General features: G+C 45.5%; 2 protein-coding genes across 3 annotated transcripts in view; both read left to right on the forward strand.

The window, feature by feature from the left end:
• The window catches only part of CTDSPL (CTD small phosphatase like), a 124483-nt gene that overhangs the window by 81251 nt on the left and 18613 nt on the right, over positions 1-24619 (forward strand). The window contains exons 1-3 of one of the 2 annotated variants that reach the window (XM_042235865.2): positions 6025-6485; positions 11872-12026; positions 17487-17519. In XM_042235865.2, coding sequence (XP_042091799.1) covers positions 6464-6485; positions 11872-12026; positions 17487-17519 — 210 coding nt within the window. In that variant the 5' untranslated portion in view covers positions 6025-6463. Of the gene's footprint in view, positions 1-6024; positions 6486-11871; positions 12027-17486; positions 17520-24619 lie in introns of those variants that run through there. The other variant, XM_012100320.3, reaches the window with a different exon arrangement.
• LOC105603371 (diphthamide biosynthesis protein 3-like) lies at positions 13667-14161 on the forward strand. Its single transcript, XM_060402084.1, has one exon. It carries the CDS (start codon positions 13791-13793, stop codon positions 14037-14039), a length of 249 nt encoding a protein of 82 aa, XP_060258067.1. The 5' UTR covers positions 13667-13790; the 3' UTR covers positions 14040-14161.

Here is a 24619-nt window from a genome sequence, read left to right on the forward strand (position 1 = left end):
TTTGGTGGTTCAGTTTTTTACTTCTTATAATGCATGATGCACAGTATGCCATTAGTATTTTAATACATGATGCAAAATCCAAAGGATACTAAAGTAATTCTTCCTCCTTTCTGGTGAGCTCTACATTCCTCTCCCGTGGGGCAACCAGTTACTTACATTAGTAAATCCTTCTAGAGACACTCTTTCCATCAGTAAGAATATGCACATGCTTGTGCTTTCTATTTTGTTAATCTATTTGATTTTGTATTTGAAGGTTGATGGTAGCACGCTGTATGTTTCCGTGTACCTTGCTTCTCTTATTTACTGTACCTCAGAATGTGCTCCGTTATCAGTAGGCTGTATAGTACGGAGGTTAAGAGCCCAGACCAGTTGGATTTGAATAAAGCCTAGTACTTACTGGCTCTGTCATCTTGAGCAAGTTTCTTAACTTCTCTGGGCCTCGTCTAGAAAATGAATATAATAATAGTCCTTACCTCATAAGATTACTGAAAGGATTGAGTGAGTCAAGATATATATAAAGTGCATGGAACACCGCCTGGTGCATCTTACATAAGATAAGTGTTAGCTGTTATCAATGCACACGGAACTGCAGCCTTCTCCTTGACAACTGTGTAATATTGCACATCTGTGATGTATTCTGTTTTGTCCCACACTGATAAACAACTAGACTGTTCCCAGCATTACTGTTGCAAACAAACTGCAGCATTTATTATGACACATTTTTAAAGGAAACAACACAAATATGCAAAGTTAGTTTAATTGTGGCACAGTGCACATCCATTCAGTGGAATCCGATACAACCAATCAAACTGAGGTTGTAGAAGGATATCTCATGAAATGTAAAAACTTTCAAATATATTTTTTAAGCAGAAATAAGCATGTTAAATATTTACTCAGTTTTTTCCACTATACATATAAGTAGATTATAGAAATTGAGAAGCGATACAAAAATATAAAGAAAAATTATAATTAAGCTAGTCATAGTATCTAGAGATTGCTGTGCTTACTTAGAGTGAAGTCACTCAGTCGTGTCCAGCTCTTTGTGGACCCCATGGACTGTAGCCCACCAGGCTCCTCTGTCCACGGAATTTTCCAGGCCGGAGTACTGAAGTGGGTTGCCATTTCCTTCTCCACTGGTGAATCTCATATGATCTCTCTGATTTCGGAAAATGTGCACTATGTATTTTATAGAAAGCAGGAGTTGTGACCTTTACTAAACACAGCCAAGAGCCGTGCGTTAGCTTCTGTGGCCGCCGCGTGTGGGCGGTATAGATCGAAACTGCTTGGAGGAGGGAGACTTGTTGTGGGCAAGAGCACTTCCCAGGAAAGGCGTGCTGCAGGGATGAGTGTGCCCCTAAAGAATCTCAGAAGCTGTTCCTTAACAAATCAGTCATTTTCATCGTTCTGTGTTACCTTTCACACAATTGCTTGTTCAGTAAACATCCATTATGACAGGCCTATTTTGCACCAATGTATTTCTAGGCTTAGGAACTCAGACATGAACAACATGTGTTCCAAGCAGGTAGCTGCTTGGAACCTTCTGGAAGCTGCCTTCCCCAGCTTGTCCAGAGCAGAAGACAAAGTCACAAGCGCTGGACAGCTCAGCATCTAAGATGCCCTGCCTGACGCTGAGCACATGTGCCTCCCCACGCGTCTTCACGATGGTCACTTCTTGTGGCTGCACAGCATTCGCTCGGGTTGCTGTGTGCTGATTTAATTAAGCATCCCTGCTCTGCTGGACGGTCAGACCGCTGGTGTGAGTACAGCACGGTCTTTGACGCATCACTCACCTGCTTTTCATATGACTTGTTCCAGATAATAGAGTTACCAGCAACGTGTGAGTAAATGGGCGCAGGCCATCAAAACCTTACCACCATCGGCTATCTGTTTTTATTTTTATCATTTCTGCTCATTTATTAGATCCACAACTGGGCCTTGTTGTTTAAACATTTCATTAATTTGATTACTGTTAAATGTCAACCTTTGCTTCCTCTAAATAAGTGTGTTATCTGTTTAAATCCTTTGTTCTGCTACTGATTTTGGCTTTCAGTATGAAAAACAGACTCTGTACAGTGATGGTTAAGAGTTCATATTCTAGACCCACACAGACCTGGTGTATCTCCAGCCCTGCAACAGGAGCTGCATCACGTGGGCACAGGGGTTTGCAGAAGCACTGAGGCCAGGAAAGGCATTCCCAGCTTAGGGGCTTCCTAGGAAGCTGTCACAGAGTTGATGGCCCAGGGACATTGAGGGGTCAGTAGCACATCCTGTGTGTCTGGCTTCATCTAATAGGGCTGCTGGGAGTGTTACAGGTTCATTTTGGGCTTTTCAGAGTACAGTGTTTGGAGTGAAGGCAGGTGGTCCAAAGCCTCATATTCAGAGCTTCTCCCTGGAAATAAAACCCAAATCCATCAAGTGCTGGGGAGAGACAGGGAAACAGGTGGGGAGGCCAGGCGCCCTACAGCCGGCTGCTCTGGCTTTGAACCCCAGAACCCTCCCTGCATACTCGTATGGACTCTGAGCCTTGATTTTCTTATCGGAAAATGGGGTGATGGTATGGGCAACTGCACATCGTGAAGGCCACAGGTGAGCTGTGTCAGGGGCTCACCGAAACAAGGCACTCAGCTGATGTGGGCTATTAGGAACCAGCTATGAACAGGGGAAGCACATCCTCCCATCTCTGGAGGATGACACCAGGGTTTCTCCTGCCCAGTTCTTAGCCATCAGCCCTTGCCGGCCCCCCACCTTGATTTCTCACTGCTAGAGGAACCACTGCCAGTTCCAGGTTGCAGCAGGAAAAAGAGCTTCCAAAGGCACGTTTCTTTCAGAGAGTGGCGGATGTAATTCCCTGGGCAAATCGATCCTTTGCAGATAGAGTCGGGACTGATGGGACATCTCAAAAAGTAACTTAAGTCCTTTTTCTAGGAGCAAGAGATTTTTGAATTCTCAGCAGCCACATCTGCCTTTGAACCCTGCACGGTCTGCGCCCTGGCCTCTCCCCACCCCCACACCTCCCATTTTATTCCAACAGAGGAAAATTGTGTTTGTTGACGACTCGTTCAGGGTGGGAAAGGAATGTAATGTATGCATAGACTGCCCAGAATTTCCTGTTAGACACTCATTCCAAACCACGGCCCTGGGATGCATTCCAGAGATTGCAGCCCAATTCTGGAAGAGAAGAAATGGTGCATTCATTTAAAAGCCGACCCTTGAGAGGAACTCCCCCTCTTTCCTTAAAAAAGTGTGTTTAGTTTTTTCCGTGGTAATGTGGTTGTAAATCCAGTCGTATGGCCTCTTCAGGGTTGTAATGCTCTGACATCCACAGGGGCAGAGAAATAGCCTTACTTTGGGAAACTCTGGTGTCCAGTTTTTTTGGGAAACTCTGGTGTCCAGTTTTGCAGCTCTGATAACATTGATGTCTGCATATTTTTAATATTCTGCTGTAAATAATGTGGATGACACGAATCTACTGTGCAGTACCTTTCTCGGTTCTGCTTGAGACATGGAAGAAACTGGTTCTGAGGGCAGGTTTCGGTGCTTTGACACCTTAGCCGTAGACTTTGTGTGTTAAGTCAGTTTTCTCCTAGAAATTCTGTTACACTGGGTCTTTGGCAGTCTGGACCCCGTGCCAGCACTCAGGCTGTCTTGGCACCGTGGAAATGAAAGGTGAACCTTGACCCCTGTAGCTGCCAAGGTGCAGTTTCTTCTCTTGGGGAGACACTTGAATGACTGGGGATGAATTCACAGGCATTGGAGAAGGAAATGGCAACCCACTCCAGTGTTCTTGCCTGGAGAATCCCAGGGACAGAGGAGCCTGGTGGGCTGCCGTCTCTGGGGTTGCACAGAGTCGAACACAACTGAAGTGACCTAGCAGCAGCAGCAGCAGCAAACATTCCTACCCACAGCAGCTACTTTCGTCTTGACCCTGAATCACTCTTTTGATCATATAGAGATGGGGGTGGTGGGGCGACACTGGGAGTTACAGACCAGATCAGAGACAAGGATGGTTGGTAGGATGCTCACAGAGGATGGTATACAAAGCCCTGATCCTGGGTAGACTCTAGAGATTCTGGTTCTGCAGCCAGGGGTTCGGGATGGTTCCTAAGCGTCTCTACATCTGGAATTGAAACCAAGTCAGAACGTAAGAATTGTCAAAGGGCAGTGGTGGTGCGGCGTGGGCAACTACCACAGTACCTAGGAAACGCTGGCTTTGGGGTCTGGATACAGAAGGGAGCCAGTCAGGTCAGGAAGTAGAACAGGATGATCAGAAGAAACGCCCTTTTCGGCCTCTTACGCCCACCGGTTGTGGGTTCAGTGGTGCATTCTGCCTCTCGTCCCAGTGACGGACCAAACCCCACCATCAGCCTCGGTGGACTTTCCCCATGGCATTCCATGCTTTTAACTACAACGCTTTATTTCTGATCATATTTCATGTAAGACTTCCTTGAAAAGGCCTGAATTCTAGGACTTATTTTAAGTTTCACGTGTGGACCTGGTTCTTACTTGTTTACTTTCTAACATCATTATTATTATACAAAGAAACCTTCACTAGATAGGAGGGAGAGTTCTAAAGAGCTTCTTCACGTTCTAAGTTTAGAATTCACATAACCAAAAACAAAATGGGTCTGCCTACGTGTTTTCTCCTAAAGCCAGGCTGTCTTTGTGAGTACTGTCGTCTGGGTACAAGCTACCTTCTGTTCATAGTGCAACAATGCACTGGGCTTAGACCGAAAGTTTTGGTTGCTGTGTCTTAAGGCACTGGTAGACTTTCTCTCATATACAAACATATCCTGTTTTCACTGCGTCCATGCAACAACCCTGGGAGGGTAGGTATACCCATGTTACTGGTGTGGGTTAGGTAGATGAATTCATACTGACAGACAAAATGCAGGGCTGAGACTTGAACCCAAATGTCCCTCTAAAGCCCATTTTCTTTCCATGTAACTTGTATTTAAAGTCGATTTTTAAATACGTTCCATTCTAGGTGCACAGAAAGAGTCCACATCTGTGATTTTTAAGTATCCTGGAAATCTTTTCTATGGATGGATAGCCTACATCAGCCATAATCTAAAATTTAAACTCAGTAGTTCCAATTACGGAAGTCAAAGCCATGACATGTGGTACAGATCTGGTCACATCACTCTCCGTGTTCATAGGATCGAATCCAGACTCATCACCGTGGTTTACAAGGGCCTTGCTGACCTCACCCCTGTCTCATGCTCCTCACCACATTGATTTCTCAGATCTCATGCTCCTCTCACTTCAGGGCCTTAACACCCTGCTGTTTCCCTGCTTCCCTGCCCCCTCCAACAATTTTATGAAGCTGTTAGCCCAGTTCTCAGACTTCTTTCTCCTAAGAAATCTCTCCTACTCTCCTTGCCCCAAATCTAAACCATGAGCCCTTCTCCAGGCCCCAGCCACGCCCTGGGCTACCCCACTGTAACAACAGTCAATGTTCTGTATCAGAATTGCTTATTCCCGTGTCTCTCCTCCTGGGCGTGTGTATCATGAGGTTAGGACGGTGCCTGTGTGATTCATCAGTGTCTCTACATTGCCATGCCTAGGAGCCCACATCTTCAGGGGATAATCCTTTCCATTCCAAATAACATAAACCCAATCCATACTGGCTTAAAAGAAAAAGAGAGTGTATTCTTTCATGTAGCTTAAAATGCCAGAAAGTTCTGGTGTATTGAAACCAGGTCCACAGATGATGTTGTCTGAGGTCTCTCCCTCTCCACAGCTCAGGTACTTTCTCCCCGGTGTTGGCTCATGTGATCAGGTAGGTGCTTCTCACTTGGTGGCCAAGACGGCCCTAGTGGCTCCAGGCTTACATCCTGCCAGTTTCGCAAACCAGCAAAGAAAGAACATCTCCTTCAGTAGCTGTAGCATTGAGTCCCCGGGCTAACGTTCGTTGGCCCAGCTTGGGTCACGTGCCCATCCCTAAGCCTATCACATAGCTCTGATGGGCCGGGCTGTGGGGATGCACTGAGAGTTGGCTGGGGGGAGAGTGGTGGAACTTTAACCAGAAGGACAGATGGTGGATCCTGACAAGCAAAAATGTTGCGTTTCTACTACACGCCCTGTCGGCAGCTGGTGCTTTGAAGATACTGGTTCTTGCTGCTGGGCCAGCAGTCTTCCCAGAGGGATTGGGGAGGTATTTTGGATGATCCCTGTCTTACCCTGAGGACTGAAGACTCAAAGAAGGCAGCCATCTCTGCTCCCACGTCAGCTGCCCCATCTGTAGGCACTCTCAAAGCCCCTCATCTGCTCTGCTGGAGGGTGGAAGCTCCCCAGCCCTTGGCGGAGAAAGAGAAAGGTGTGTCTGAGTGGGAAGCAGGGTCTTCATCTTCTCGGCTGCGGTGATATCAAGTCCGGCGGTGAAGAGGGAAGCGTTTGCTCTCAAAATGTGTCCCGGAAAACAGAGCCCCGTGCCTGTTTGTCCTCAAGGTCACACACTCTCCATATGGTCAGAGGGCACTGGGCAGGTGAGTGAGGCCCGTACCCAACATCTCCAGCTCTTTACAACCTTTCTCAGGATTTCTCAGAGAAGCATTTCCTACCCAGGGCTGCTCAGAGAAATGGAGGCGTCTTAGGATCACCCCATCTGGCCCTGCCAGGGATCTCCCAGTCCCACCCTAGGGGAGTCCATTTTCGGGGCCAAACACCTGTATGGCTGTATGGAGAGAAGGACAGCTGCTGGGAGCAACCATGAGCACATCTTCCTTAGCAGAACCAAGGGAGAAAGCGGGGCAGTCCTTCTGACAGACCAGCACGCCCAGGGCCTGAGGGAGATGGCAGAATAGAAGGGCTCAGGAGGGGAGCCTGCAGGAGAGACGTGTTGGGTCTGTTGGCCTCCTCACCTGGGAGGGTGTGCCTTTTGATGCACAGTGAGGGGCAAGGAGCTCCCGGGTGAGAAGCAGACGGGAAGGCGCAGAGCCCATCGGAGGAGAGCTGAGCCAGTGGGTGCTCTGACACCTCATCTTGAAAGCACTGTTCTTTTCCTAAGGGAAAGCAGGTGAACAGCCACCAACAACATTCATCTGGACACTTCACCCCTCCTTTTCTTCCTTTTTCTTTTCTCATCTCTGCCTCTCCAGTTGAGTAAACTCACTTCTAAGATTTTTCTAGTTTTGCATTTCTAAATTACAGTGTAGGTGACCAAGATCTGTCATAGTAAGTTGGGCCTCCTAATTGTCAGGTGCCAGGGAACAAATGTGCACCCACGGAATCCAGCCTGTGATCCAAGGTTTACCTGCAGAACCCCCACTCCTGTATGAAGCAGAAGCTTTTAGGAGACTCATGGTAATAATAAGAGCTAACATTTATGAAGCACTTACCCTGTGATAGGCATCATTCCGAGTGCTTAGTAAGAACTCATTTAACTCTCACAATAAGCCTAAGTCATATAACTTGGGTCCCATACCTACATTTGCTAGTCGAGGCAGTACCTGGGAAGCTGACTGCAGAGGCCACACTTAGTACCACCAAACCGTCTCCTCACTTGTCAGGCTACATCTCAGTGGGTCCTGTCAGTAGTTATTATGGGACTCAGAATCAGCAGCAGTGAAACAAGCTTCACAGCTGTCGTAGTGGTCCAGAGACAGAAGGTGAGGGCCCTAGCTGGGATGTGACAGAGCCAGGGCATTGTTGTGGACAGGTTTAAGAGCTGCTAAGAATATCAATGGACATGAGTTTGGGTGAACTCCAGGAGTTGGTGATGGACAAGGAAGCCTGGCATGCTGCAGTTCATGGGGTCGCAAAGAGCTGGACACGACTGAGCAGCTGAACTGAACTGAAGAATATCAAAACCAGTGACTTAATGAGGGGGATAAGCATAAATGTTTATACCAGGAGATTGGTGCTCCAGCTGAAGAGGGGACCTGCTGGGTGAGGGGCTCATAGGAGGCATCCAGAGACGACATCTGTCTGGCGGGCAGGTGGATAAAGTGGCCTGGAAGTTGGGAGAGAGGAATGGGCTGAAGATGTAGCCTAGACATACACATGTTTATTGGGTAACTCAGTGGCAGAGGAATAAACCCCTTCTGCTGGAACGGGCTTCTTCCAAGAGGTGGGCTTTGAACCAGCCCCTGAAGAACAGGGATGTTCTTAGAAGTGGGGAATGAGGAAAGGAGGAGCAGGAGGTAGGGTGTGAGTGTGATGAAGAGTCTGCCTGAGAGAAACCAGAAGTCGGGTGCACATGTGGGCATGGAGAGGAGCAGGAAGGTGATCCAGGGGAGAGCAGCAGAAAGCTTGGGAGTAATTTTTGATGATGTTTGCCTCCTAAACTGATAAAACATGGGTATCTTTATGAAATGTTGGAGACTGATGTTTGAAGTTCCTATCCCTTTACTCCTCCAAAATATTCTTAAACTCAGTGTGTGTATTAAACTGTCTTTTTTTAATATCTTACTGTTAACAATTCTGATACAGACCATCTTCTGGCCCCCTGGGCCACCACGAGACCTCTCCTGTTATCAGTAGGGACATTCAAAGGGGCGAGTGAAGACAGGTGGTGAGAGGCCGAATCTTGACTAAGCAAAGAGAAGGAGCAGGGCCACCTGTGTGCCCAGGGACAGTGAGAGGCCAGGTGGGCTGCCAGGTGAGAAAGGCAATGGAAGTGCTCTGCTGGGGCAGGCCACAGACTTGGCGCCTTCTTTTCACACGGTCTTATCTGGTGTGGTAGGTGTGTTCCTTGCTGGCGATCTCGCCGTCTGGGGGTGAGTGTGGGCCACCACAGCCAGGCCATTTGCCTCCTGCAGGGCTTACGGTGCTGCCCTCTCCTGCTTTTCCCTTCAAACCTCCCAGAATGGAAAGCAGAGGAATTAAGTCTAAAGGGTTAAGTTTAGGAATAGGATGTGGTTTCTCCTGAGCTTTACAAAGTTGCTGAAAGAAAGCTTAACAAGATGATTTTCTTTCTAATACGTTTGAGTAAAATATAATAACCATCAAGCATTTAGAAAAACAGAAGGAAGAAATGTAAATACTCATATCTAACAATTTCCATTAACATTGATATATATATTTTGCCAGGCTTTTCTCTATTGTAATCTCTTTGTTTGTTTTGCACAACTATGATCAAGTCATATATATAGTTATCTCGCTTTTTCGACCTAATGTTGTAAACATTTTTCCATGGCAACATAGATTTTGATTTCATACATCAACTGTGAAAGCCTTTTAGCAGAGGCTTATGAGTAAATCAAGGGCCTCTGGATTGTAGCCAGTGGAGAGGCGGCCACTGGGGTGGAAGTCAGCAGGGTCTGCCTTGACCTTTTCAGGGAAGCGAGGGTCACGGGCGGGGTGATGCTCATACTGGTCCTCAGGAAATCCATCCATTTCCCCCGCTAGTCTGCTTTTGAGAGTACCAGCCCAGCCCAAGAACGATTAGACAATTCAGAACCCCCAGCTTCCAGGTGGTTCCTGCAGGCCCTGACATTGACCTTATTTAGCAGGAAGATGCCCGGACCCTCCCACAGCCCTGGACGTGAGACCACTTGAGCTGCTTCACCTCTTCCTATACCAATCAGGGCAGAGTGAGCTGCCATTTCCCCATCGGGGGCAATGGTTTGCCAAGTGACCCGAGCAAATAGTAACCCCGCAGTCCTATTTGTGGCTGCCAAACGGGCAAGTAATCATATGGTGAAAGTTATAAGTAGCTCATGATCTCCAGAGTCAGGAATTTTTTTAATATATAGGTTAGCTTGTTAGTTTGTTAGTTATGGGGAAGATTTATGTGATCTGTTGATGAAAACAGGATCCAGGAAAGTGGGTTTTACAGAGCTATTTACTGCCCAGCCCGGGTGTTAACAGCTCATTGTCTCCAAGATAGGAACAAACAGCTTGTTTATTTGTAGAGAAATGTACTATCAACCAGAGAAGAGACAGTTTTTTCTTCCTCTGACTAAGTTATTTGAGTGAGCCATAAAAACTAAAACACCCATAGTAACAACAGAACAGCTTAAGCAATCATTTATATTAAATATGAGTTTATGGCCATGCTTTTCTCCCCATTTGGCGTGTTCCCTCTGTCTTAATCTGACCCGAGCTGTTACAGGATTGTCTTTGGCGTGGTGCATGGGGAAAGCACGTGCTCTGGAAACAGGCCCACTTGTGTTTGAGTCCCAGCACATGCACTTCCTAGCTGCAGTGAGGTAGAGGCAGTCACCTCTCTCCTTGGGTGGCTAGGAGGGTGGTTTGAGATAAGAACTGTGACGTGCTCGGCCCAGCGGGCCAGCCCTGGGGATAGTGGTCACTGTTGCTGCCACCTCTGCTGCGCGGGAGGTCCCTGTGCCTGGTGGTCCCCGTGGTCTGGTCTGGTCGGGCCAGGCGTGTGGAGCCTGAAATGAGAAAATGGATGCCCTTTTCCATGGGGTCGCAAAGAGTTGGACACGACTGAGCAACTTCACTTCACTTCACTTCACTTTGACATACACCTAAGGGTTCATAAGGAAAAAAAAATAGCCGGGTGTTCCAAAAATTCATGGTTCTCAAGTTCATCTTGAGTGAATGAAAATCTTTTTTTTTCCCCGGCCACACCTTGTGGCTTGCAGAATCTTGGTTCCCGGACCAGGGATTGAAACCAGTTGCCCGCAATGAAAGCTCCCAAGTCCTGACCCCTGGACCACCAGGGGATTCCCACTGAGGATCTTAAGTTCACACTTCCTAGGCCATTTGCCCAACCCCTGGCTAGAAACTATCCAGGCCTGTCGAGCTGCTGGCAAAACAGCCTTTCTGTCCTTTTTCAGAATTTCCACCTGAATGCATTTGGTTTTACTGCTGGCAGAAGTGTGCCTGTAGACTTCCAGCAAAGATTTTGTGATCTCTTGAGAGGGTGGGTACTATACAAATCCCTTGGGTGTACAAAGAGGAATCATGCCAGAATCCCTTTGTGGGAGAGATGGACACCCAGTTAGAATAGCACGTGTTCTAAACAATTTCCTGCAGTGGTGATTTTCCCGCCAACCCCCAGCACAGGCCCTGTGCCGGTAGCCTGTGTGCAGCGCTGCTGACCCACCCAGATGTGGCATGTGGTGGGACTGCATTCCCAGGCAAAACGCTCCTGCACCTCCAAGTTGTCAGCGTCCCCCCCGGAGGCGTGTTTCTCATCAGCACTAATTTTTGCCTTTTATTTCTGACTTGTGGCGGCTTGTCTTGTGAGCCCTGGATAACAGAAAGGACCCATCCCTCCCTCTGGAGCCTCAGTCCATTGCAGGCCAGGGACTGAGTGGGTGGCACAGTGTTGCCCTGGGTCTCATGAAGATGGGCTCTGTCCTGGCCAACCCTTGCATTCTGTGCCATCTCTCCTGCAGTTTCTGTTTTAAGTGTGACGGAAGCATCCACCCCTAGGCTCTCTAGGTCCAGGCTCTTATCAGCTTCTTGGCAAGTGGCAGAATTTAAGAAGAGGACTGCTTCGTGCCCTCGCACATGTTATTTCTTTACCCATGAAGTTAGTCTTGCTGTGGTGAGCAGGGAGCATCCAGGAACCCAGTTTCCAAGTGAGTCTTTCTTCACACTTCACAGAGAACTGCTTCTCAGCGAGGATCAGATCTGATTTGTGCCTGCAAGGACCTGTGTTTCGAAGTAGAGCTTGTGCGAAGGTTGAAGGACTTTATATGCTGGGCTCAGGAATGCAGATGGCACCTGACCCCGGGGATGGCTCGGCTAATGAGCCACACAGCCCCCACTGGGCCAAGGTCAGGGGAGTTCTGTCCAGCCAGCAGGACTGGACTTCATCAGCCATCCTGCCCTCTAGGAGTCACACAGCAGTCTCTCAGAGGGACGTCCCGGTACCTTTTGTCTTCCAGTCGTGACTTGGTCTCGGGTATCATCGAATTACAGTTGACCACACTGTGCCCTGTTTGTCTTTCGCAGCCTCCCAGTGCAACGTTAGTCTGAAGAAGCAGAGGAGCCGCAGCATCCTCAGCTCCTTCTTCTGCTGCTTCCGTGATTACAATGTGGAGGCCCCGCCAGGCAGCAGCCCTGGCGTGCTTCCGCCGCTGGTGGAGGAGAACGGTGGGCTCCAGAAGGTCAGTGCAAATGCTCAACTGCTGCCACGGGGTCTCTGTCCCATCCTTGACGAACATCCTTAGGAAGACTCTCTGACAGTATGTGTACAGCCATTAACTTAAAGATTTGAAATTGCCAAAAAAGTTCATCATTTTGTTACAGGATATGTCAGTCATTCCCATTTCACAACGAAAGAACATATTTGATGCGAGTTAGAAGAGTCACTTCACATTTTTATCACATTCTGTTGTGGGAGGTTGAACATATGAAATAGAGAGTTAAAGAACCAGGAACAGACAAAGAAATGGAAAGTCCAGAGGAGAAACAGAAACTTGGAAAAAAGCAGATAATAAATTTAAGTGGATTTAACTACCCTGTTTAGTCATAAACGTTTGTTATATATTCTTTTATACATATCAAATAAAACATTTTATGTCAGATCATCACAATAGGTAAAAACAAGTTCTACCCACATGCTGTCTAACAGACATCACATTCAAAACCAAATGATTCAGAACAGTTCAAGGTAAGAGAATGAGCAAAAAAAAAAAAAAAAATTACAGAAGTATAAGCTGAAAGGAAGCAGGGATAGCAGTGGTAATCTCATGCAACATCAGGAAAAAAAGGAATATGTAAATCACACTGGCTCTTAAAGTTTTCACTCAAAGGTAACAAGACTCATTTCAGCTTGCTTTTATTGGCCAAAGCAATTCCCATGATTATACTTAACTTCAAAGAGCATGAAAGAATAATCCTACCATGTGCCCAGAAGGAGAGCTGGAATTATTTGGCAAACAGTGCTAATGACTTACAGAGCAGGTGGCTACTAGTTTCTGACCCAGCATCCAACATAAAGTAATATCAAAAAAAAAAAAAAAGGTAGAAAATAAAGAGATGGGCAAAGTATACAAAGCAAATCAAATAAATAGAAAGCAAAAGTGGCAATGTTAAAATCAGACAAACAGAATTCAAGGCCAAAAGCATTAAACAAGAGAAAGAGGGACATTTCATGTTACAGCATCTAATACATGACGTACATAGCAGCCATAGACCTTTACATACCAGTCAACAGTACAGCCAGATACATAGTAGAATATCATTTGAGCATCATAGAAAGCTGACTTCTAAAAATAAACAGCCAACAACATAGGACAATCATTGGCAGTTCTGGCTAATATATGTAATAAGATTTAAAAAATGAAACGATTGATACAAATATGGAAAAGATAGGAAGCCAGTTTTATTTGCAGATGGCGTGATTATTTGCATTGAAAACCCAAAATACTACCGAAAACTGAGAGTTCACTAAAAGCTTTTGGTATGGAGGCTCTTATTTATTGAGAAATGTGCTGTGTTTCTGAATAGGAAGACTTAAAATTGACATAGAAGAAAAACTATCTAAGAATAGCTGAGAAATTTTTGGAAAAATATAATGAAAGATAACTTGCCTCAAGAGATATTAAACCTTACACTCTGTTGATGTGGGAAACTATGTCAGTAGAATTTGTATGATGAAGTTTGCCTGTAAACCCTGTCGCAGCCCTGTATTCTGATATCTCCCCTCAGTGTACTTTCCTTAAACTATCAGCTTGTACCGTTTGAAAGTCACTGCTGTAGAGAGTTCCTGTTAATGAAGGGAACATAGTTTGTATCCTAGGCCTGTAGAGGATTAAAAAAAACGAAAGGAGAAGAATTAGCCCAACTGGGCCAGAGCCCTTGAGGTTGGACCTGCCCCGGCCTGGGTCAGGTCGCGGAAGTGACAGACCTCTGCTGGCCCAGTGACAATGGCCGTGTTTCATGACAAGGTGAAGATTGAGGACTTCCAATATGACAAGGACTCTGGGACGTGTTTCTACTCCTGCCCATGTGGGGGTAATTTCTGCATCATCAAAGAAGGTTTGAAGAACAGGGAAGACATGGCAATGTGGCCTAGCTGCTCTCTCCTTGTGAACGTGATTTATGTCAAAGATCAGTTCACGTGTGGAGAGACAGTCCCAGCCCCTTCTGCTGACAAAGAACTAGTTAAACGCTGAAGAAGACATGTTAGATTCCAAAGCGTGAACTTTGGGAAATGAGCCAAGCTGGAAAAATCGAATGCAAAGTCAATAGCTTCTTCATGGGTACAGTCATTTTGGAGAGAGAGAGAGAAGTCACTGCTGTCATAGTAAGTTTTGTTTAATGAATACCTGCCTAGATGAATGGCTTGAGAAGGTGGTGTTGAAGAACCTTCCTCCTGGAAGGTTTCCTGGAACCCTTAGCTGTATCTACCAGAGAATAAAGGTCTTTAAAGTAAAGGCATCTCCTGCAGCAGAGCTGGACTTAGCTGGACCTAGTGTTTGTTCGTGGAAATGTCCTTCGGTTAACACTTGTCAGCGTGGCTTTTTAAAGCATTCACCGTGAATAGTGCATCACTTGCATAATCCATGACCCTTCAGTGTGTGAGACCAGACCCTGTAGAAAGAGCCCATGTCAAAGTGGGGCAGCTCTGCCCTTTGCACTTGCCTAATCAGGACACTGGAACGTAAAGCCCAGGCTCAATAGATGTGGAGGCCAGTTGCAGGCCTGTCTCTACCACTGCCTCCCAGGCAGTCTCTGCCTCTTTGAGCTCAGCCTGCTGGAGGAGGAGAGAACGATTCCGTGCACCCTGTGTATTTACTGTGTCCTCGAGAAAAGCTTCTGAGCAGTGGCCTGGTGTGACAGCCATTGCAACTGTCCCGATTACAGCCTGGACTGAAGACCAGTTGCGCCAAAATGAAAGTATGAGAGTGCCTGCAGCCCCTGGCCAGAGGCGAGGAGGAGTTGGCACTCTGAAGACTCCAATGGCAGAGACCATGGAGGACTACTGAGGGTGAGGCAGAGTGAATGCCATTGCTAGATGCTTATTCATCCGTGCACACCCCGTGATCACACACACACGTAAACCTCTAGGGTCATTTTCAAGCTCAGATACCTGTCTAAGGTAGCAGCTTTGGTCATGGTCTGTGTTTCCTCAAGTCCTTCCAAAGTAACCATTTAGTGGGTGTTACCTCTCACCTCACTGATGCGTTCACTTAGTCTAAAGACGCACTTGTGTTCGGGGGCTGTTTGCCATCTCCCCACTAGCACTTTGGTTCTCAACTGGAGATGACTGTTTCCCCTAATAAACATTTGACATTTGGACTCAGAGGGAGAGGGAGAGGGTGGGATGATTTGGGAGAATGACATTCTAACATGTATACTATCATGTGAATTGAATCGCCAGTCTATGTCTGACGCAGGATGCAGCATGCTTGGGGCTGGTGCATGGGGATGACCCAGAAAGATGTTATGGGGAGGGAGGTGGGAGGGGGGTTCATGTTTGGGAATGCATGTAAGAATTAAAGATTTTAAAATTTAAAAAATAAAAAACTAAAACAAAATAAAAATAAAAATAAACATTTGACAGTGTCTGGTGATATTGTGGGGCTTCCCTGGTGGGTCAGTGGTAAAGAATCCACCTGCCAGTATAGGAGATAGCAGGTTTAATCTCTGAGTCAGGAAGATCCCCAGGAGGAGGAAATGGCAATTCATTCCAGTATTCTTGCCTGGAGAATCCCCATGGACACAGGAGCCTGGTGGGTGGCCATCCATGTGATCACAAAGCGTCGGACACAACTTCAAGACTGAGCACGCACACGCACACGCTCAGAGACATTTCTGTCGACGCTCCAGGGTTTCTACTGGCATCTAGTGCCTGGGCCAGGGATACTGCTGAGCACCCTGCAGAGCACAGGGCAGCCCCAAATGTCAGCAGTGCAGGGTTGAGAGGGTCCACAGTGACCCAATGGGCTTGTGAGCCTCTTGTTAAAACCTGTCCCACCAATCTCCAGATGTTAGGACCATAGTATTTAAAAGCTTCTGAAATGTACTTCTCTGCATAAGTTCTTGAAAACTGAGACTTTATTTGATTGCACTGTTATGTTGGAGAATAGCACACCTCTGCCCTTAATGATGACAGAGGCAGTTGTGAATCCTTAAGACAAGACCCCAGTGTCCCGAGGAAGGAAAGAGCCGTCACGAGTACGTCAGGAGGAAACAAGAGCAACTGTCACACTGCAGAGGTGATGACAAGGGGCTGGAGATAATCCAGAAGTTGCTAAATGGTTCTTGGAGCAGAGATCAGAAAGGTACCAGCCATCTGCCACTGTGTCAGTCAGGTTTGACTTCTTCTCATGAGACCCCTGTCCCCAGTGACCCCCCCTGAATAAAGAAGGATAGAAGTGAAAGTGAGTCGCTCAGTCATGTCTGACTCTTTGCGACCCCCTGGACTATAGCCTACCAGGCTCCTCCATCCATGGGATTTTCCAGGCAAGAGTACTGGAGTGGGTTGCCATTTCCTTCTCCAGAGGATATTCCCAACCCAGGGATCGAACCTGGGTCTCCCACATTGTAGGCAGACACTTTACCGTCTGAGCCACAGGAAAATCCATCCCATAATATATAAATCCATCCCATAATTCTGGGAGATTTTTTTCCTCCTTTGCTGAAACTTCTTGTTGCTCTGACTGAGCTTGAGTAATAGAAAAAAGCTCAAATTTATGGCCAGAGTCAGAGCAGGCGTTATTAATTGGCCCAGTGAGGCGAAAAAGAAGGATACACTTTCACAAATCCTTCCATGTGGAAGACTGCTAACGATGCACCTCCTTATCAGGGACCATGATGCTGCGACTCATTGCCTCCCATCCCATCAGCTGAAAAAGAAGAAGAAACACAGAAACTGGGAATTCTCAGTGGAGATAAATTTGATTTCTTATTAGCTTTTCTCAATGATGCTGATATGAAGTGTTTCCATTGACCGAGTTTAGAGTGACTGGCATTCTGGGGATAAGGAATGGTTGAGGCCCTTTCTTGGGATCTGAATTTTCTGAACACTCCCCACCAGTACAGGTTCTGTTCCCTTTCATGGGAAAGCTGTCCCCCTTGCCTGTGTCCTTGGAGGGTATTCCTTGCACCATGCCTGTCCCATCTGCCCAGTCCTCCCCTAGAAGAGGGCCAGAAGTGGTCAGGGGATCCTCAGAATCTGGTTAGACTGTCTCCATTTCCCTGTGTATCATATTGACTTGAGGCTTTAGTCTTTGGAGAAAAACTTACTTACAAGAAGCAACAGGTGAGTTATTAGAGAGATTTATGGATCAAAGTAAAGTATGGGTTTTCCTTTTTCCTTTTCAATTAAGGATTAAATTCCTGGGAGTAAAGGAGGCACTATTTAAATAAACAGGATGACTTATGAGCCTCAGGAACCTGGCCTGGTTTGTCAGGGGAAGGAGTGGCTGGGAGGCAGAGGGGGAGCCTAGTAACTGAGGACTATTCTTGGGTTCCTCCTGCTCATTAAATCCCACCAAGGTGCAGAGAACAGGAGGTCATATGGCTGCAGTACTCAAGAGTACTTTGAAGTTTCTTTTGAGAATATGATCTATTTCTCTTTAAACCTGACAATGATTTTGTTTTTTCTTTCTCCTTAGGGTGACCAGAGGCAGATCATTCCCATACCAAGTGTATGTATATTTATCCAATTTTATTTAAACACTCATAGAATCTTGTAGCTTTGGGCCTACTAATATAAAAGACTTTTTTTAATATTTGACTTATATTGAGCTTTTTAATCGTGGTATAAAGAGCTCTGTTGTGTTTGGGGGGGGGGGTGGGCAGGGGAGTGAAGCTACATTTTAAACTGTCAGCAGGAAGTCCTGAGAACTTTCTCAAGAACAGCAAGGCAACCAGCATCTATTAACCAAACTCTGACCTTTCTGAGAAGGGCCTCCTGAATAAGTTTAAGGCAGCACTTCCTTCTCCCCCACACCCCATAGACTGGGAGACCATACTTTTGTCCCAAAGAGGTTCTTTGCAACAGGTCCTGTCTCAGTGGTACCAGGTTCCCAAGACCCCCCTCCCAGGGGAGCAGGCCATTTCTGATTGCTCAAGTGTTGGTAGCTTGGCTATGGCTCCATCAGAAAAATCAGCCCAGTCATATTCACAGACCTTGCAGGACCACCCCCGCCCCATTCCCTGCTTCCGCCCTGACTCTCCCAGGCTGGCTGTCCTGCAGCTCTGCTGCAGCTGGGTATTCCCTTGAGCCACCAACTTCTGTCCTGGAGTTCAGGAGACTGACCAGAGTCTGAGCCCAGCACAGGCTGTCCCCACCGCCCCTCCTCTTCCTTCTGCTCTTGCCAGCTGAGCCAGGTAGCCTGAGGCCAGCCAGCAGGAAGCATTGATCTTTGGTCAATGATCAACTCCCAAAAGAAACTTGCAGTTGAGATGCCAGTACCAAACAAGATCTTTCAAACAGTCTGTGTCCTTAGAGAAGGACTTAGGTGTTTTTTTTTTCCAGATGTCCTGAAACTGGTATCGTAATCCATAAAGATTCTGATTCAGATTGTCTGATTGAAGTCTGTTCATCTGTCTTTCCTTGGGCTTTTTAACATTATTTTCTGGGAGCATCCAAGAGATACTGATCTTACATTGAAAGAAACGATGGATTTCATTAGTACAGGTTGACTCCAAATTTGGTAGTGGATATCACTTGTGAATTTTTTCCTGAACTGTAACTCTGCATTGATTTGCAGATTGCATGAGTTTGTGGAGTGATTGTGACTTTGCCAGCATGCCTAGGGTTTAGGCTTTGTTGGGAACTGACTTGGATCAAAAAGATGGATCAATCAGTATAGCTTCTAATCCAGTGTTTGAGTAGGGTACCCAGTGGGATTGCTACCAGGCGTCTCTTTTTAATCTTTATAACAGAGTAGTTTTGTGTATTTTCCCTGCAAGCATGTCTACATTCAACAGATGACAACAGGTGGCCTCTGTCCCCCTACCTCTGGTACTCTGATAGCTCTGTTTTTTTTCCAGAGTTAATTCACAGCTATCTATAAAGTTAAGTGCTAAATCAAAGTATTTGTCAGGGCAAACACTCTACTGAGACAAATGACCCTTTCTCCACAAATCTCTTTCTAGAGTCCCAGAATAAAATAGCCAAGAGGGAAAAGACATCTTCTGTAATTTAGCTCAGTGTTAGGTCAGTAAACTGCAGACTGTTCCCTACATGTGAGACACTGGATCAGGCTTTAAGAATCTGACATACTTTGCAGGAAAACAAAGCCTACCCAAAGTAACTCACATCTTTGAATGATCACCTCCAGAAAAGCAGGTCCACTGATGGAGACCATGTGACCTCCGCTGGCTGTGTAGCAGGCAAGACTGAACCCAGGCCCATCTGGAGGCCAGCTTTGCCAGAGGATTCGAGCCTTGGGGTCCCCTGCAAAATCTGCACCTACTTGTCAAAGTTTCAGGTCACATAAACAGTAACACTGCCCTGTGGTCCAGAAAGGGCAGTGGTTAGTACTGAGAGCCCCTGAGAGCTTGAAGCACTGCCCCGCAGGATCAGAAGTCCAGGTTTGTACTGAGCCTCCAAACCAAGTTCTGATACCTTTTAAAAACCTTGTCTAGCCCATGAAGACAAAGGTGCCCCCTGAGCCTGTAGGTGCCCAGAGGAGGTCCAGCTGGAGGCCCATCGCTGCTGCTCACCTCACAAGTCCCCCTTTTGTTATTCACATGCTGTAGTTTACATGTGCAGGTTGGGTCTTTTGATTTTGTTTTTGTTTTTTACTAAGCTTTTTTTTTCATTATTCAATTTTTCATTGACAGCTTTTCATTTTTATTTGTTTGTTTGTGCAGACTTCTCTCTACTTGCAGCAAGCAGTGCTGCTCTCTGTTTTCGGTGTGCAGGCTTCTCGCTGCTGTGGCTTCTCTTGTTTCAGAGCACGGGCGCTGGAACACAGGCTCAGTAGTTGCGGTAGACAGGGTTAGGTGCTCCATGGCGTGAGGGATCATCCCAGATCAGGGATCAAACCCATGTCTCCTGCATTGGCAAGCAGATTCTTTACCGCTGAGCCCCTAAAGAAGCAGCCCTCATTCATATTTTTTCATTATTCAAAGTCATGGTTTAAAAAAAATACTGAAAGATTAAAATAGAAAAGAAAATCCCCCAACTTGATCTCACTCCTTAGAATACCCTTCTAGTATTTGTTATATATCCTTCCAAAAACTTTCTAAATCAACACAAACGTCTTTAAACAAGCGAGAGTATTACAAATTGTTTTTCGCTTTTAGCAGGATACCTTGAATGTCTTTCCAGATATTAGTCCTCAGCAAGCTGCCCCATTGTTTTACAAATGGTTGATGGCATTTACTTGGTTTCCACTTCTGTGCTCTTAAAAATAAATATTCTTGTGCTTGTGTGTTTGTGCACCTGAGTGATAGTATCTAGGTGATCGGTTCCTAGTTGTGGAAATGCTAGGTCAAAGGGTATACTGTATATTTTGGTAGATTAAAGGCAAATTATCCTCTAAAAACCTAATTTAAATTCCCACCAAGAGTCCATCCCCTTATCAAAAATGGTATTAGGAAATATTTTAATCTTTGCTGATCTAAAAGTAAAGAATGGTATTGATTTATTGCTTTGTTTTTTCCTGAATCAATATGAACATCTTTTCACAAGTTTATTGTACATCTGTATTTCTCCTTCCCTATTCGTTTATACTGTTATCTTTTCAAATTTCAAGGAAATTAGCACTCTCCCCTAAATTTATGATGTATCTTTCGGGCTTGTCCCCAATCATTTTGGCCACAAAGAAGTTTAATTTTGTATAGGGAAATGTGTTCATCTTATCTTTTATGGCTTCTGAACTTTACATCATGCTTAGAAAGATCTCCCCACTCTATGACTGTGACCCACATCTTCTCCTAGTATTTTAACAATTTCATTATCACACTTAAATCTTTGATCCATCTGGATTATGTTGATGTAGGGTGTGAAGTCGAAATTCACCCTTGTTTGCTTTTCCAGGTAACCCAGATCCAGCTTTATTTGCTTTTCCAAATGGCTAGTCAGTTGTCCCAGCATCATGTACTGAGTAACCCATCTTTTATACACCTATTGGAAGTGACATCTCTACCTGGACTTGGTTTTAAACGTACCACTTAGTAACATTTGTCTCCCAATTGGGAGCTGGGGCTTGAGGCCCTCTGTACATCTAATCAGAAGCCTCATGGTCTGTCTGGTACAAGTCAGGTACCGAAGGGTAAGGAAAAAGACAGAGGAACAGTTTGGAAACAGTGAAGTTTGGTGGTAAGGCTGAACGTGAGCACTCAGTGCTTTGGCCCCAGCGTAGACCTAACCCTGTAGTTCCACACTCTTGCTGGAATAACAGACAACCTGGTGCTCCTAGCACCAGTGAGACAGTGCAGCTGAGCCATAAACATGTTGAAAGACAAGAGGAGAAAGTTGTTTTCTAACAGTTATGTTTCTGTGCTATTGGCTTACTAAGCCTTTTATAAACAGCAAGCCTTATGAAAAGCATCTAAGCAGAGCAGCTCCTCTCATTAGAGGTGGTGCCGAGTCCGCTTTGCCCACAGCCCTGAGACTCTGCCCTTAGCTCGGAGGCATGGGGATGGTGGGGGACAGTGTGCAGACTCAGCGCCCAAAACCTCAAGCGCACAGACCACCATCCGTGTCCCAGAAGAGCACTGCATTTGTAAGGTTTGCGAGAGTGTGCTATGGGATGAGCGCCTTAGATCAGCTATTCCTGGCTGCCAGCTTATGACCAAACAGGACTTTCACTTCCACTCCCAGGAAGATCACTGGTGTGAGCGCCCTCCCCAGACCTGCCCTCTCCCTCACCCCCATGATTTCTTGCCCCCATTCCCACCCCCTGGCCATGCCCACCCATGCTTTGGAACAAATTATCGTGTTCAGAAAAAGCTCTTTTTTATATACTTGGTGTTTCTCCTATTCTTCAGCTTTGTGATGGCCTGAGAGAAAATTTGCTTCAGGACATTCTTTAGTTAATGATTCAAGCATCACCTGAGCAGATCACTGAAGTCACAAAACACGAGTGCAATTATGTAGTGTCCTTGCATGTTCCAAGGACACAGCAGCTGTCCAGAAGAATTGTTACCCTCAGTCTGAAGAATTTGCATTAATCTAAAGCTGAGCTTTCTGGGAAGCTGCGTGCATTTAGGAACCAGGCTAAGAATTAACGAAACTCCACCCCCCACCCCCCACCCCCTCACCACCCCCCGCACAGTGCATGGCCCCAGCCTGGCCTAGTTCTCTGCAGCACAAATGATAAATCAATAGCTTGCTTATTATGCCTCTCACCCCACTCACTCTTTTCTCTCTTAAAATAATATGGGAAGGCTTCTTCCTTACTGGTAACTCAGAGAATGCTTGTAAAGTGTGGGTTAAATCTGCAAAGAAAGTAATTTTTATTCTTGAGCTTGGAAAATAACTGAGCCACTTTTGGCAGATCTTTGATGTTTTCAGATATGCTCGGGATAGAAGTTCTAGATCTTTATTTTCCAGGCTGGCAATTACATAAAGTTAAAATGTTGTTTTAGTCTATAAATGCATAGAAAAAGGTCTAGGCAGATACACACCAAACTAAAAAGGGGGGCACCTGGGGAAGGGAATGGGGGATATGGAAGAGGGATTACTTGCGTTTTATATGTTTATATTCTTTACAATCAGAATGTGTTTTTATTACATAACTGTGAAATAGAGAATTTTTTAAAATTTTTATTTTAGTTGCAAGTATGTTTTCTGCTATGGTCCACACAACAGAATAACCCCAGTTCTGTATGTTGCGTTCATTTATTGGGCTCATTACACTATGCCTTTTTAAATCTCTTTTTGATACAGAACCTCTTGCAGGTTTTGCAGGGTTTTTGTTTGTTTGATTCTTTGCTTTTGGCCATGCCACACAACATATAGGCTCTTAGTTACCTGACCGGGGATTGAACCCAGGCCCCAGCAATGAAAGCACTGAGTCTTAACCACTGGACTTCCAAGAAATTCCCATGGTTTATTTTCATTTTTTAAAATATAAAACTCGCTTACTGATTTGAAATGAAGGGCAAAGTCCTTTCCATGACCCTGGATCCCACACCCAGGGTCTAAGACATGTCTTTCCCAGAGCCACACCGTCAAGGATTCTGCCTGTGAACATTCGTTAGAGCCAAGGGAGTTGGGAGGCCATAAGGGCCTTTTCTCCTGGGTGATGTTGGAGAGAGTGAAACACACACACTCTCTCGAGAGACCCCTGGCATTAGAAACGCTCCTGTCTCCACACAGGGCTCATCCTGCTCAACCCCACCAGCCCTCCAGCCAAGGTAATCATTGCATTTGCAAATTTACCTAACCTGTTGACCACCTGTGTTACATTCACTATTGAACTAGCTTAAGTCCAAAATTAAATTCCGTGACTAATGTTCAACTTAAACCAAAAAGAGAGAAAGAAAGAAAGAGCCATTTGGAAGGAAATACTTCTAGATTTCTTTTTTTTCCTCTTGTTTTATTTGATAAGCTGATTTGTCCATTCTTCAGTGGTTCGGGGCAGATAGAGATTTTCGTGTTGATTTGTTTTGCATTAACTCCAGAACAGAGATTGACCTTCCTCCAGGGCAGAAAATTAGCTAGTTAATATTGGGTAGTGAATATGCCACGGAGTAAACTAAGTGCTTAAAATCGTTTCTAAAATGAAGCAAGGGCCAAGAAATAAATACTCTAAGTCAAAAATTGAGATTGGCTGAAGATATCCAGTATTTTCTTAACTCTTTATGACCTCTTTATCATAAGATTGTCAGCTACTACAAAGGTACATAAATGGGTTTTCTGGTTAACACACAGCATGTGAATTCAAGTGTGACTGCCAGGGACAGAGAGTCTAAAGGGATAAGAGCGTCACTTTCACCCAGTATTGTACCGAGTGGGGCATGCACAGCAGAGGGCACTGTATGTGGGCCAGTCTTATTTCTGTTTCCTATTATTGGAGGTAACTCTGGATTGCTGGGCTCCCCTGGTAGCTCAGCTGGTAAAGAATCCACCTGCAATGCAGGAGACCTGGGTTCGATCCCTGGGTTGGGAAGATCTACTGGAGAAGGGAATGGCTACCCACTCCAGTATTCTGGCCTGGAGAGTTCTATGGATTGTATAGTCCATGGGTAGGCTCGCAAAGAGTTGGACACAACCGAGCGACTTTCACTTTTCACTTTGGATTGCATTTTGCTGGTGGTTCTATAGTTCCTCTTAAAGGTTTTTCAGAATTTCAGTCACTTAAAAAAATACTATGGTCCAGTATAGCTCTAAAATATACTTACATACCATACTGAGTTTAAAATGAAATAGGACCCCAGAACATGGGTTGCATGGTTAGAATAGCTGTTATAATTGAACATTCATTTTCATATTGTCCATTTTAATAATAGCAATAGCTACCACACATGTGCCAGGCAGAATGCTGGATGTTTTACTTCAATTATAGCTGATAACGACCTTTTATGGTAAGTATTATTCTCCCAACTCAGAGCCAAGAAACAGAGCTGATGAAACAGAGCTGATATTCCAGCCAAACTTTGTCTGGTTCCAAAGCCCAGGCCCTCATCATAGCTTTTCATACAGTGGCACAGTATTTGTTCGGTAAAACTTTGGTAAGCTACTTCTTCCTATCGTTTTTAATAAAATTCCATGATGCACCTAACCAGGCATTTAAGTGTTTGGTTTCATTTCTAACCTCATTGACATAGTGTAACACAATAATAA

This window comes from Ovis aries, chromosome 19 (genome assembly GCF_016772045.2).
Source record: "Ovis aries strain OAR_USU_Benz2616 breed Rambouillet chromosome 19, ARS-UI_Ramb_v3.0, whole genome shotgun sequence".
NCBI classification, from domain to species: domain Eukaryota; kingdom Metazoa; phylum Chordata; class Mammalia; order Artiodactyla; family Bovidae; genus Ovis; species Ovis aries.